The sequence below is a fragment of the Marmota flaviventris genome, chromosome 6, assembly GCF_047511675.1.
Source record: "Marmota flaviventris isolate mMarFla1 chromosome 6, mMarFla1.hap1, whole genome shotgun sequence".
Taxonomy (NCBI): domain Eukaryota; kingdom Metazoa; phylum Chordata; class Mammalia; order Rodentia; family Sciuridae; genus Marmota; species Marmota flaviventris.
Window position 1 is genome coordinate 124,746,143 of NC_092503.1, and position 15,046 is coordinate 124,761,188.

The 15,046-nt window shown below is 47.9% G+C and overlaps 2 protein-coding genes across 3 annotated transcripts; one reads left to right on the forward strand and one right to left on the reverse strand.

The window, feature by feature from the left end:
- Positions 1–5,736: 5,736 nt before the first annotated feature.
- On the forward strand, positions 5,737–10,514 carry Rnf39 (ring finger protein 39). Of its 2 annotated transcripts, XM_071613956.1 has the most exons (5): positions 5,737–6,114; positions 7,718–7,740; positions 7,972–8,063; positions 9,456–9,772; positions 9,947–10,514. In XM_071613956.1, exons 1-5 carry the CDS (start codon positions 5,752–5,754, stop codon positions 10,034–10,036), a joined length of 885 nt encoding a protein of 294 aa, XP_071470057.1. In that variant the 5' UTR covers positions 5,737–5,751; the 3' UTR covers positions 10,037–10,514. The 2 variants fall into 2 exon arrangements, with proteins under 2 accessions (XP_071470057.1, XP_027777925.1); XM_027922124.2 differs by having other exon boundaries at positions 9,456–10,514.
- Positions 10,515–10,776: 262 nt separating this feature from the next.
- Positions 10,777–14,146, reverse strand: Ppp1r11 (protein phosphatase 1 regulatory inhibitor subunit 11). The gene is made up of 3 exons (XM_027922125.2): positions 13,861–14,146; positions 12,670–12,778; positions 10,777–12,058 (listed from the first exon to the last, which is right to left on the reverse strand). The coding sequence occupies exons 1-3, from the start codon at positions 13,927–13,929 to the stop codon at positions 11,856–11,858; spliced, it is 381 nt and encodes a 126-aa protein (XP_027777926.1). The 5' UTR covers positions 13,930–14,146; the 3' UTR covers positions 10,777–11,855.
- Positions 14,147–15,046: the final 900 nt, after the last annotated feature.

A 15,046-nucleotide genomic window follows, 5' to 3' on the forward strand; every position in this document is an offset into this window, starting at 1 on the left:
AAGGAAAAAAGAAAGAAAGAAAGAAAGAAAGAAAGGAGGGAGGGAGGGAGGGAGGGAGGGAGGGAGGGAGAGAGAGAGAGAGAGAGAGAGAGAGAAAGAAAGAAAGAAAGAAAGAAAGAAAGAAAGAAAGAAAGATCAGTGTCATTGACAAGGGGGTTGTTAGGAGAGAGAACAAAATGAGCATACAGGATGAACTTGAAGAAGGCACAACATCTCAGAGAAAGGTTATCTCTAAATAGGTGTTTAAAGAGAGAGAGAAGAAAGAATTTCTCATTAGGAGTAGAAAATACTACTTTTTTTTCAGAAAAAAAGAAAGTAGTGCTTAAGAGAACAAGCACAGAATTTGAAACCAACTCAATAGATTTGAATTTCAGCCCTGGATCCCCCTCCTACCAGCTCTTTGAGCCTAGTCAAATCCTGGATGATGCCCAAGGCTCAGTGACCTCTCTAAAATGACTGGATGTGGCCCACAGCTCTTACTGGGTTAAATAAGAGGATAAACTGTGAGGGTGACATTCCTGTAACAACACAGGTCATGTTGTTGAGCATCAGGACTGATGGGATTGATCTGTGAATCTTCTACCTTAATTCCACCCCATTCTTGTTCTTGCATCAGGGATGTTTTACCCAGAATCCTTGGAGCAGTTATTTGGAAAAATTGCCCTGCGGTAAGAGAAATTTCAGTTACGTTAAAGCACATTGTAAACTGTGGAGTCTAAAAAAAAACAGGTAAATATAGAAACAATCAAAATTTAATAAAATCTTTGCAAATGACTTAACAAGTGAGAACTGAAAAAGAATTGTGGTCTCCTTCACTTGTGCTTATTACCTGCTGGGTCTTCTTTCCACTTGAAGCTTTCTCCCTCCCAAATCCTTCCCATTCTTTGCTCAGGCTTCTTTCATTTCTCTGTCACTCAGCTCAACCAACTCTCCTTTCCTTTTATAGGTCACCTCCTCTAGGATGCCTTTCTGAAATCATTCCCACTCATCCTCCATCCTGTCAACAGAATTCTCCATCTTCGCCTCTCAGTGCACTCAATGATGAATGCACCTTATCTGCTCTATTCCACTCCCTAATTTAGTAATGACAGATTTTAGTTGATGATGGATACACTTTACCTGTCTTATCACACTTTCTTAAGGACAGGGACCATGAATGTTCTGACATCTGTCTCCCAAAACCTTCCTCATACCCCTCTCCACTTTTTTCTACCTCTCCCACTTGAAGGCTTAAAGACTTGTGGACTACTTAAAAGGACAGCATGTTACTGATGGTGGAGCAGAGATAGACAGGAGAGAAGGAAATGAAAGGAGAGAAGAAGGAAATGAAAGGAGAGAAGAGAACAAAAAAAGAGAATGGGGGAAAAAAAAAAGAGAGGGGCTAAGGCCTGTCCCACCTCTGATGTTCCCTGGTGTCAACTGTGGGTATGAAGAAGGTGGAAAGGGGTGAGAATGGTTATGTGGGAGGAACCTACATTAAGGAAGGAGATGTGTATGTTAACAGAGAGGCAGGATCCATTCTCAATCAGCCAGAGCAAGCAAAGCCAAGCCAGCATACATGAAATCACCACCACCCTTCCTGCTCTCTGCAGAAAGAATGAACTCAAATGGGTATTGGAGGATCAAGTGTAGAGTTATTAGGAGTCTGGAGAGGGAGGGAGAAGGTTTTGAGAAGTGAGATATTTCCTGGCAGAGTCTGTCTCCAAATGCCTTTTCCCTTACCAGTGTCCTAGAACCATTAGGTATGAACTCATGATAACCAGGGTGTAGAATCTTCATCATCTAGTTATAGAAGGGAAATGACAACTAGTCATGAGCTTCTTCAGTCAGACTGAGCACCATGTCTCATATCACATGAGCATTCTATAAGCACCATGCCTGGCGCTGGCCAGTAAGAAAAGATTATTATTATTATTATTATTATTATTATTATTATTATTATTATTATTATTTTGGTACTGGGGATTGAATCCAGGGGTACTTCACTGCTGAGCCACATCCCCAGCCCTTTTTATTTTGAGACAGGTTCTTGCTAAGTTTCTTCGAGACTTGCTAAGTTGCTGAATCTGGCCTCCAATTTGCGATCCTTCTGTCTCAGCCTCCAGAGTCACTGGTATTACAGGCTTGTGCAACCATGCTCAACGAGGAAAGACTATTGATTGAAAAGGATAAGAATGTCCTTGTCTGGAATTTAGAGGGTGTCAGCAGAGTCAAAGGATCCTCTCACTTTGCTCAATCAGTGATGAGTAATTAAAAAACTGAGACTAGGTTTACCAGGACACCATGCTAGGCACTGTTCCCTGTGCATGTCAAGCAGCAGTGAAGGTGAATGTTAGGTTCCTATTCCTATACTCCTTACCGTCTGTTGGACGGAAATAATAAATAGACCATTGTAGGCACTCAGAAATGTTGTGAAGACATTAAGTCTGAGTAAAGAGATAGTGAATGCCTTTGAGCAAAACTACTTGAGATGTAAGTAGTAAAGAAGACCTCTTGGGGGACTGAGGGTAAGGGTTAATGGTAGAGGGCTCACTTAGCATGCACAAGGCCCTGGTTCAATACTCTAGTACTGAAAGAAAAGAAAAAAATTCTCTCATGAATATGTTACCTTTGGATTGAGACTACAATGAGAAGATAAAGAGCCATGTGAAGCTCTGGAGGAGGAGGGCCCAGGCAGAAAGAAAGCAAAGGCTGTGCTATGAGATCAGCCTTGGCATGCTCAAGGAACAGAAAATACAAGGCACTGCAGCTAGAGCACAAAGAATGAAATGGGAGGAGCAGGTCCACCTACACATCCCATCGTGCAATACAATGGTTTCCCCTTGGCTAAACACTGGAACCACCTGGAGAGCTTTTAAACTATGGATACTTGGGGCCCATCGCAGGAGGTTCTGTTTAATTGGTTTGGGTTATCTCCTGGACATTAGAAGTTTAAAAATTTCTCAGATGATTCTAAGGTGCCACCAAGGTGTTGAACCATTGGCAAGACTTTGAGGGCCATGGCAAGTCACTTGGATTGGTGATAGTAGATACAAGTTTCCCAAAGAGGCATTTACCCAGTGTCTTGGCCCAGATCCAGAAAGAACTCATTGTCTAAGAGGCTTTGAAGGTGGGGATGGAGCCAGGAAAATGAAGTAATCTAAAGGAAAAGAGACTAAAGGGGATTGACAAAAAGGCCAAGAGAGACAGCAAAATCAAGAAATGGGACATATTTGGAGGCATAAAAGCAGACAAGTACAGACAGACCCAGAAAGGTCAGAGGCTGAGGGAGAAATGTCAAACATAAATTAGTTTCCTAATTCTGCTGTAACAAATTACCACAAACACTGTCTTGACACAACATACATTAATTATCTCATAATTCTATAATTCACAAGTCTGGAAAGGGTCTTACTGGGGTAAAATCAAGGTGTCAGCAGGACTCCATTCCTTTGGGATGCTCTAGTGGAGAAGCCATTCCCTTGGCTTTTGCAAATTCTAAAGGCCACCCACTTCCTTAGCTCCTGGATCCCTTCCTCAATCTTAAAAGCTAGCAACATCAGGCCAGGGACTTTTTTATTATTTTATTTGTAGTTGTCGATGGGCAGCATGACTTTATTTTATTTATTTATTTTCATGTGGTGCTGAGGATAAAACCCAGTGCCTCACATGTGCTAGGCAAGCACTCTACCACTGAGCTACAGCCCCAGCCCTGGCCAAGTATTTCTCATGCTGCTATCTTCCTGGTCCTTCTTTCTGATTCCACCTTCTACTTTTAAGGACCTTTATGATTGCCGTAGACCCACCTGGATATTCTCGAATAGCCTCCCTACTTTAACTTCAACTGTTTATCAAACACAGTCCCATCTGAAAATTAATTCTCCTTTGCCATATAAGGTAGCATTCACAGTTTCCAGGAATTAGGACATGGCATCTTTGGAGGGCCATTATTCTACCTATTGTAGCATAGCAGTATATCTTTCACAAATGGATTTCAATCATATCTATAGTCTTTTGGTCAAGTTTTATCTGTGTCTTATATGAGCATTGAGCTAGGAGAATTATTCCAAAATGAATGTGCATGTGTTTGTTTGTGTAGGTTTGTTTATCATGGTGTCATATTTGAGTATCTCCCTAATAGGTATGGGGGAGGAGGAAGAAGGGTGCCTGGAGGGGGTGCCTAATAAAGCACTGCTGCTCCACAAAGACTTGCTGCTGTTGTATTGTTGCTATTATTGACAATAAAACTAATAACAGAGTGTCTCTTTGCATGTTTTGTTTGAGTATGCCCCTCTGTCTCTAAATAATCCTGGGTGTTCACCCTGGTGCTATTTAATGTATATCTGTGATGTTTGGACTATACATATATCTATGTCAATAAGTTTGTGCACATTTGGGCATTTGAACATCAGTGAATGCACACACATGTTGTATAACAGTGCATGATCACAGATGTATATATCACAGATATTTACTCATTCACAAATCTCCAAGGGTATCCAGGAAGGGTATCCAGGAAGAAAGGTCTTGCATGAGAGAGCCATAGAAGCTAGGAAGAGGAGAGAGCAGGAAGAAAAAGAGAAGAGGGAGGAAGAAAAGGAAGGAAGAAGAGAGAGAGCACTAAAGGTGAGGGAAGAAGACACAAGAAAAGATCAAGGGGGAAAAAATCAGAAATCAAGAGGGAGTTCCAGGGATCTGCAGTTGAAGAAGAAGAAAGGTAAAATAAGAAGGAAGAAGAAGAAAAAGAAAAAAGGAGGAAGAGGAGGAGGAAGAGGAGGAAGAGAAGGAGGGGGAGGAGGAGGAGGAGGGGGAGGAGGGGGAGGAGGGGGAGGAGGAGGAGGAGCCCCTGCCTCAGCCTGGGTGGCTCCACTTCTGATCTTCCTGCTGTGTAAATTTGGCTATCCCAACTCTCTGGGCCTCAGTAAAATAGATAATCCTTGGGTCAGTTCCAAAGGAGGGAAAGAGATAAATGGAAATAAAAACTCACACAGGGAAAAGTAGAGAAAGAACCAGGAGATAGAAGGAGAGAACTGAGAGTAGAACTGAGAGAGCATTATACAGACTCCTAGAGGCGGGAGTGTGGGCTTCAGAGTGTTCTTAAGTCCTTAATAGGCAAGGCAGGAAGATAAGGGAATGACTGTCATACATCAATACTCAGAGGCTTCCAAAAGCCACACAAACCAGGATCCCAGCTTCCGGCCCCCAACCCCCAGATGTAGGTGTGCCAGCCACCTGCAATGACTCACACCCTGGCGATGTGGGCACACATACCAAGAGCGAGCCTGGGCACCCTGCCCACCCTCACACCATAGGCCTGGGAAGGGAGAGGGAATATTCGGGCTCTTCAGTGGGGGACAGGGGGTTACTCTCCCCACACAAGGCTACCTTGCCCCCAGAGCGCCCCCTAGTGACTACCTCGTAGGCTCTAGGAGCCAGGTGACCTATCCTCCCTAACCTCCTCCCCCAAAACCTTCCAGGGGAAGCGGGAGAACCTGATGAGGTGTTACGCAAGGCCTGCTGTTTACCTCCCGCAGGAGCCTCCTCCCTCCCTATAAAACCTGACGTGGTGTGGTGGGGAGACTCGCCAAGACTGAGACTCTGGTTGAAGTGAGAGGCAATCCCAGGAGACAGGCAGAAAAGCGGCATAAAGTTAATGCGGGAGACAGAGAGAAGGACATCGAGTCAGCAAGCAGCAGGGGTGGTCCACCATCTGCGCGCTCGTAGGCGGTCGCGGTGGTCGCGCAGGGGGTGGCTCCCAGACCCCAGCTTCCCATGGAGGCGCCTGAGCTGGGCCCGGGGCTGGTGGAGCGTCTGGAGCAGCTGGCGACGTGTCCGCTGTGTGGGGGCCCCTTCGAGGACCCAGTGCTTCTGGCGTGTGAGCACAGCTTCTGTCGCGCGTGCCTGGCCCGCTGCTGGGGGAACCCGCCGCCCACCGGCACTGAGGGGTCCCCCACCGCCTGCCCCTGCTGCGGCCTGCCGTGTCCCCGCCGCAGCCTGAGGTCTAATGTGCGGCTGGCGGTGGAGGTACGGATCAGCCGCGGGCTGCGGGAGAAGCTGGCCGAGCCCGGCGCCCGCTTGGGAAGGCGCCGAGGAGGCCGTATCCCAACCATGGGCTGCCTGGACCCGCACGGAGAGGTAGGTGCCTTCGAGGGTCACCAGCTATTAATGGGGTGGGAGAGGGCTCATAAGTTCCCTGGGAAAGGCGGGAACGGCACTTGGCACCCCAAAGTCCTTGTGGAAGTTTAGGTAAGGGTGAAGTTGGAGAGAGAATTGCAAAGAATAAGGAGGTGGGGTCTGACCCGGTCCTCAAGGTGAGAGGTGCCGGGAAGGACGATGGTAAGGGATTGACACTGTTCGGAGGAGGAGGATGGACAGATGCTGTGAAAGGAGCAGGAGAGAAGAGGTTGGACAGGAAGAGACAGGCGGGTAGTATACAGAGCGCGGGACCCCTCGAGATCATGCAAAGAGTACGGGAATTACGGGGACTCCAAAGCGTCCAGGAGGAGCAGAGCTGGCCGAGGGGAGAGATCCTGTTTGCAGAAGGGCAAGTGACCCGGGCTAGCGCGAATAGGAGGCCCGGGAGGATGGTAAAAGATATCAGAACGAGCGTCGAGAGTGGAAGAAGGCGAGAGTGGAAGAAGGCGGAGAAAACGCGGAGTGGATGGGAGGGAAAGGGGGAGACTGATAAAAAGGACGGAGAAAGGAGGGGGAGCAGATCAACAGTCCCTTTAGTGTTGGGCCCCTTCCTCAGACCTTAGATGTGTGTTGTTGTTATTGTTGTTTTCAGCTCCTCCCAGATCCCCAGGCAGGGGTGACGACAGGTGGAGGCAAGGTCCGGGAGAACAGCCGTTGGGGCCTCTGGCTTCCCTCCACGCACCAGCTTTATTTATCGCCTCCGCACCCCCTCCTAGCCCCGTACTCCTTGGCCACCAACCAACCCCATTCCCTTGCTCGACCCCCAGGCGTCTGAGGCTGGCTTCTCCCCAGCAGCCCAGCCGGTCTTGGGTCTCGCTTCCGCCCTTTGAAGTCTTCCTAGACCTAATTAGTCTTGGTGTAATTGGCATAATTAGGCAAATTGCCTTTCCTCTTCTCTTTCCCCCTTGCCACCACACCAGCCTGCTCCAGCCATCCTCACTGGGCAGTGAAGAGGGGGAGGGGAATGTCCCACTATTTGGAGGGGATCCAGCGCCCTCTTCTGGCTCCCATGATTCTCTGCAAGATCTATTGGGCCTCTTGGGACAGGTCCTCCAAGTCCAGTTGCCTCCCTGGCACAGTGGAGACACAAAGCGAAGGACCCAATAAACGCCACTGGGCTTTTATAGCAAGATGGGAAGCAGCGTTATTGTAAGGCTTTTATATACCAACTCTTAGCTCAAGGGCTCTGGGTGTGTATTTGGTCATGTGATGGCGGGTGGGGGTGGACATTTATCTGGGATACACTCTGGAAGGTGATAAGGATAGCACTAGTGAAAGAGAGAATGGAACTAAGAAGGCAAATGAGGAAAGTAAGATCTCTTGGGACAAGAAATAGTCTGGAGAAGGGGAATTGAGAACCTTTGTGGAATAAAGAGGGGGAAGGCAACAGTGGGGGCACAGGGGGAAAAGAAGGTGATCACTCTGAGAGGTGGGGAGGAATATTACCCACTTAGAGTTCCCCTGAGAAGCAGGGAGGAGGGAGAGGACTCCCCACAGTATGAAACTCAGAGCTCACATCCATGTTTTCTTTTGCCCATCCCAGGATATTAGGAAGACGTGGAGGCGGTAAGTTTCACGTTTACTCTTTCTTCCTTTCTACTATCAGCAGTCATAGCCATCACCTTACCACTGGGCCCATATCTTTATCCCCACTAATAGGCAGTGTTTCTGGGGTGTTGGCCTCATCTATTTCTGCTCCAGAGAACTTGAGTGGGTTAGGAGTAAGGACTTCAGAATCAGCATCAGAAAGCAGAGGAGTGTCTAATGATTTCCTGACTCTTTGTCTTATCTGTCCAGATTTGATGCCCCAGCACCCAAGTTGTCTAACTCAGAGGAAGATCTCCCTGATGATTATCCAGTGGTCAAAAACATGCTTCACAGACTGACAGGTAAGGAAGAATGTAGGGAGGGAACTGAATAAGAGTCTGTGTTAACTTTGTACCCTTTTAGTTCTCAAAAATGGTTATTTCTTAGGACTGCTATAACAATGTACCATAATCTTTGTGGCTTACACAACAGACATTTATCCTAAATTCTAGAGGCAGAAATCTGAAATCAAGGTGTCAGAAGTATTGGTTTCTTCTAAGGACTGAGGAAGAATCTGTTCCTCATGTCTGTGCTAGCTTCTCATGGCCTTACTAATTCCTTGGCTCAGAGATGGTCAGCACATTATCTTCCTCCTGTATGCATCTGTCTGTGACCAAATTCCTTCCCTTTTTATAAAGCAGCAATCATATTGAATTAGGGCCCACCCTAACTGCCTCATTTTAACTTTATTACCTCTGTAAAAAGCCTATTTTCATATAAGGTCAATTCCAAGATATTGGGGTCTTCAGCATACCTTTTTTTTTTGGGGGGGGGGAGTAAAATTTAACCCAGAAGAGTATCTGTCCTCAATTCTTCATATTCCAGTCATTTTCTTCTTCCTTTTTCATACATTCAAACAGACCCAGGAAGTTAGCTGCCTCCCAGGAATCTCTCCTTCTACCACTTCATATCATTCTTCTCTACAGAGCCTCTTCCTTCCCCTTCTTTCCTTGCTCTCCACCCTTCTTTCAATTGCTTAGAGAAGATATTTCATCCTTTTAGTCACCCATCATCTCACCTAATCCAATTACTTCTAGTACCCCAATCCAGAAATCTTCCCTCAAAGCACCCCATACATACAAGACAATGTGTGTGTGTTTTCCTGATCCCTTTGGCTATCACCTCCTTCTCTCTCCTCTGCAACACACCTCCCAAAGAAATAGGCCTGTCCACCCCCACCTATGCTTGTGGGTGGGTGGCCTGGTTTTGCAGGATACCTTGGATTCTTCGTTTTGCCCCTCCCCTTTGTCTCTGGGGTTCTATCAGGTTATCAGTCTTTCTCTTTAGATCCACCTTCCCTATTCTGCTGACCCAGCTCCCATGCCCCACCCCAGATGCTGCATATTGAAATATTAGTCTTCATTCCTTCCCATGTAATCGGGTCAGTCTCACCCTTCCTTTCTCTAACACTACAAATCAGAAGGAAATCTTTGCTCTTTGAGCTGTGCCTCCTTCCCTGGACTAACATGTTCCTTCCTCACGACCAATTCCACAGAAGTTGTGCATAGTCCCTATCCTGTCCAGGCCTGCTCTTCATAAGCCTTTATCCTTTTTGGTCCTGCAGCCTCCTTTTGACCTTGTTTGTAGGGTCTTCAACAGTCTCTTGTGTACCGGCCACTGCCTATTCTCTGCGCTACCCCACCGGATTTAGAAAACCCTCTCACATAGTCCTCTCCTCGCCTCCTCCTTTCCAGCCGACTTGACGCTGGACCCTGGCACCGCACACCGCCGCCTGCTCATCTCCACTGACCGTCGCAGCGTCCGACTGGCCCCACCAGGAACCCCTGTACCCCTGGACGGCCCCGCGCGCTTCGATCAGCTCCCAGCGGTACTAGGTGCACAGGGCTTCGGGGCCGGCCGCCATTGCTGGGAAGTGGAGACCGCGGATGCTGCCTCTTACGGAGACTCTTCCGGAGAGGATGAGGACGACGGGGAGAGCTGCTATGCAGTGGGCGCTGCCGGGGAATCGGTGCAACGCAAAGGCCGCATCAGGCTGTGCCCAGCGGAGGCCGTGTGGGCAGTGGAAGGCCGCGGCGGCCGCCTGTGGGCCCTCACCGCACCGGAGCCCACCCTGCTGGGTGGCGCAGGACCACCGCCAAAGCGCATTCGTGTGGACTTGGATTGGGAGCGGGGCCGCGTGGCCTTCTACGACGGCCGCTCATTGGACTTGCTGTTCGCCTTCCAGGCGCCCGGACCCCTGGGGGAGCGCGTATTCCCTCTGCTTTGCACTTGTGATCCCCGGGCCCCGCTCCGCATTGTGCCAGGAGAAGGCTGAGAGCCTCCCTCCTGGCCCCTGAGTTTGGACCAGCTACTTTGAGGCTGTTTCCTCTAGTTGCTGAAACGGGTTCATAAGCCTATGCAATAGTATTAATAAGCACTCATCACCAATTCTCATTATCCCCATCCCCACAAACCTTACCAGGCCTCTAGGCTTTCACATCCTGGCCCCAAATCCAATAGCTCCTGCCCCCTTTCTCTTGGGGAATATCCCCCACCCCACTACTCCAGTACTTTCTGTTAGTTCTCCCTTTCTACACTATTCTAGGCCTCAATTGTGGAATTGGTTCAGCTTGTTAAGTACTGGTGAGCCATCCACATTTACTACACAGAGGTCCTGGCTTTCTTAACTTCAAAGGGTTCAGTGCCTTCTCCACTGTTGGAAGGCTTGTGCTTCCTGGTCCTGTCCATTTTGAGGTTTCTCCTCAAGAGAGGAAAAAGCCTTTTCCTAAAACAAGAAGCTTGAGGCTGGTTAGGCACTAGGGACCTCTAGGAAGCTTAATAGCACACCCACTTTTTTTTCAGGATGGGGGGGGGAGTGTAAGCCAGTTCTATTCTACCTTCCTTTTGTGACTGCTTTCTGTGCTCACAAATTTTGCCTATTAAAACCCTTTGTAAAATTTTCCCCTGCACATACTCACAAAAAAGAATGAATGGTGCTACCCCTCTTTTTCTCAACCTGGGAGACACCCAGACATCCCCAAATGCATCCTTATACATAGTCTCACATCATTCCACTCCATGTATAAATGGGCCTGTATTTAACACATTTTGTGATGTTGGGTTATTTATTTTGTGCATCTGTGGCAATAAATGAGATCTCAGTGCTGATATGGATTTGACTGATCTCTGCAACTGTGCATGGCAAGAGACCTGGAAAATGATAACCAGGTCCCAGTGAAGGGTGGGGAGGACTGAGAGAGCTGGATATCTGGGTTGGCAGATGCATCAAAGCCTAGGAAGGAAGGGGTAGGAGTGTAATACAGGGTACATACCCCCATCTGTTTGCTCTCTCCCTTTTCCTTCCTCTCCCAGGGTCCTAGGCCCCTGGGATATGTTGGATGGCTCTGAAGCTAAAGGATGAAAGGCTGAAAAGATAGTTGGCTCTAAGTGACCAATATCAAATTATCTCTGTCAAAAATCCTACATCAAATGAAAAGGGTGGGGACAAAGGACATGACTTTCTTGTTCCACTTTCCCTTAGAAGTGAGAATGACAAAGACCTCTTTCTCTAACTCCGTTTGAGGGCATGAAGGGGTAGGAAGGAGGGGAAAATTTGGGAGCCCTGCAGTGTCCCATAAGACCTCATATCCTATAGGCAAGGACTAAGATTAGGGATTATATAAATGCATAAGTGGAAAAGCTCTAAGCCAAGATTAACAAGCACAGCTGGGGTGAGATGCCTGGAATCTGACTGGGACCCTGGCAGTGAAAGCTGGGACTACTGAAAACCCAGTTTAAGTGTTTGGGACTCAAATTGAGGGTGCGAGGGGCCAAGATAACTGGATCCCAGGACAGGCAGTTTGGCAGTAAGAACAAAGGAAAGAGACTGGGACCAAGATGCCTAGATCCCTGGTAAGGATGGGACTGGAAAGAGAAATGAGGGCTGGAAGAACCCAGAAGACTGGGTTCCGGAATAGCAGCAAGTCAGAATTCCAGGATCTCTGTCCACCCTCCTCTACTTCTTCCCTCTATGAGGCAAAGAAAAGGGAAGGAGGGGGCTGAAGAAGAAATCAAACCATGGATTTAGCCCCCAGGTAGCCACATGGATACATTCAGGGCCAGACAGACACAGGAATGATGGGGGAAAGAGGAATTTAGTGCTGCATTGGCCCTGGAGGGGGCTGGGAGGGGTCTGGAGGCTGAGGAGGGGTAGTAGGGGTCGGTCCTGGGGTTGCATGACTCCGTCCTTTGCGGTGGCCCCGAACACAGTGTGTATGACCACAGCCTTCCTCGTCCTCGTCCTCACTCTCCGTGGAGCTCTCACCAAAGGCCCGAGGTTTCTCATAAATACAGCAGCCTGGATTTGGAGGGAGGAGCTCAGTTAAAAAGAAAGAAGAATAAGATGTTCAATCAGTGCCATTCCTACTGGATCTCTGAAAATTCCTACTTCCACCTCTGTTTCCTCCTACCTTCTAGGATACAGTTTTCCCAGGCCCATTCCCAGGGACTCAGGCACTAACCCCTTTTATTTTGGGGGTACTGGGGACCGAACCCAGGGAGACTCTATCACTGAACTGCATCCCCAGTCCTTTTTTTTTTTTTGAAACAGGGTTTTACTTAAAGTTATAGAGATTGTCCTCAAACTTATAACCCTCCTGCCTCTCAATCTCCTGAGTTGCTAGGATAACAGGTGCACCCCACTGCCCCTGGCCCCTTTAGACAGACAAGAATCTGAAACCCTGCTACTCCTACTTCTTATACCTCTTGCCATCAGACCTTGATATATCACTGTTCTAGCCCCTTCCTACCTTTTTCCTTCTAACTTTAACCTCTTTTCCCTGAGAACCACCAAAAGAATCACCAAGAAAGTGACAGAATTGTGAGCATCTGGGGCCAGTGGATGTTAGAAGGTAGATATACAGGAAGAAATCTAAACTCTAGGGTTCCTCTGAGCCCACAATAACTCACATTTTGATGAACGGCGTCCCATGTGTTCATTGTCTACTGTGTCACTCGTCCATTCCACTTTTTTTTCTGGCTTCCTTTTCCGAAGTTTGATAGTTAGACTCCGGTTCTCCTAAGGTTGAGAGGCATGAGCATACATATTAGTCTCCTACTGACTTCCTATTCCCTCCCAGAGGATCTCCTTTCTTTTCTTCCCTAGCTCAATCAGTTCCACAGATATAGCACCAGAGGAACCAAGTACTGGAAGAAAATAAAATAGAACAGGTCTTTGCCCTCAGGGCATCCTTAATAGATATAATTTCCTGTTCTCAATAACCATCAGTATACAAAGAAGACACAATTTCTAACCTAGGGAAGATCCCAGCAAATCTTCAAAGGAAAATACAATCCTTGTTGCTTCTCTGACTTTCTGCCCATATCATCCTTGGTGGTATTAGCACATAAAAATTACTTTCAGTCCCCAGTGACTAATCTTTGGGTTTTTTTCTCCAGATTCCCCTATTCCTTTTCCCATTGAAGGAGGAACTTCATTCATTCTTACCTCACTCATTCCCAAGCCCACCTTCCCCATCTCTTATCCACCTATTTCCTCTCATCCTTAATAACAATTATTACTAACTCCCTTAATTTGGAGATTAAACCCAGTGCAATTATCTTCCTTTGAAAGCACCTTAACTTGTTCTTGCAAATATACTACTTGTTTTCCCACTCACATCCTCCCCTCTGATTTCTGAAAATACTACCTTCATCTTCTTCATTTCCTCTATTTCCTTTTATACTCATGCACTTAATAGCTATGTATTAATAAGCATGCTTCTGGTTAAATACCCCTACAGCTGGCTTTCAACCATACTTTCTTACATTGACCTTTCATTTCCTCCCAGCATTTTTCTTGTTCCTTAATTCACAATTTCCTTTTTATCATTTATACGCTTTATTACAAACCACTACCCCAAGCAGCAACACCTATATCCCAACTATGACGTCCTACTGCATGTCTCTGCAACAGCCTCCTGCACCATCTCTGTCACTCCAAATATCCCCAATCCCTTGCGATTCTCTCAACCTCAGATATTCAATCCCAGACCTCCCAGATTCCCATGCCCAGTCGCTCCTTCACCTTTCGAAAGCCCTGTGCCCTCCCTCCCGGTATCTCCCAGACCCCTAAAGAGCACCGCCCCCCGCCTTTCTCACGGGCTCGGTTGTCACGGTAACCGTTGTCTCTGTGACGGTCTCACTCAGCCCGGCCCCTGCCTCCGCCATGGTTAAGGCTGAGGAAAAGGAGGAGGGGAGGAAGGGGAATGATACACCCTTCCCTTTTTCTGTGTCTCTGGGTTCTAAGAGAATCGGTATCCGATTCAGGTTAGTAGCAAGGATCCTCGGCCTCCTTTTTTCCCCTCCTCCAGGGCCTCCGTTTCCCCACCCGTGGGGATAACCTTCCAACCCCACTTCCGGCTCTCCACTTCCGGGTGTGACGCATTCTGCAGTCCCGCATTTCCCTTCCCCAGCACCAAATGCGTCAAAGCGCAGGCGTCGCCAGTTTAGTTCCTCCTTAATGTGACAGCGCGCAGGCGCTGCAAGAAGGCTAAACAAATTCAGCGGAAGGGGCGTCACTGCGGCTGTGGGAAGAGGGCAGTCGCGGGTTAAAGCAGAAAGGGGCGCTTGGAGGGGTAGGGTTGGGTCAGACGCAGCGGACCAGGTGCGGCGAGACGGGTCGCTTGGGGGCTGTTGCACGGAATTGAGATGCTAGTGGCTGACCCCACCCCGCCCCCTCCCTAAACTTGAGTGAGTGGGTGAGAGACCCGGGGAATAGGTGCAATAGTGAATCTTGTCTAGTTTTCGTTTCGTTATTGGTCCCTCTCGGTTTCTTTAACGAAAAATGGAACCTGGGAGCGGTTGGAAACCCACGATTAAGAATGAAGCAATCGAGCTGAGCGGGGTGGGGCATGCTTGTAATCCCAGCGGCTGGGGAGGCTGAGACAGGAGAATTGCGAGTTCAAAGCCAGCCTGAGCAATAGCCAGGCGCTAAGCAACTCAGTGAGACCCTGTCTCTAAATAAAACACAAAATAGGGTTGGGGATATGGCCCAGTGGTCGAGTGCCCTGAGTTCAATTCCTGGTACCTGGATTCGACACTCCGCCAAAAAAAAAAAAAAATCAAGCAATCCAGGGGCTGGGATGTAGCTTAGTGGTAGAGCGCTCGCCTAGCATATGTGAGGCACTGGTTCAAGCCTCAGCACCATATAAAAATAAAGAAAGAAAAGAAAAATATCGTGTCCATCTACAACTAAAAAATTGGAAAAAGCAATCAGGATTCTAGTTGTCGCCCTGCCTGTAGGTGTTTGAGCAGAGGGCACTTAATACACCTTCAAACTGGATTT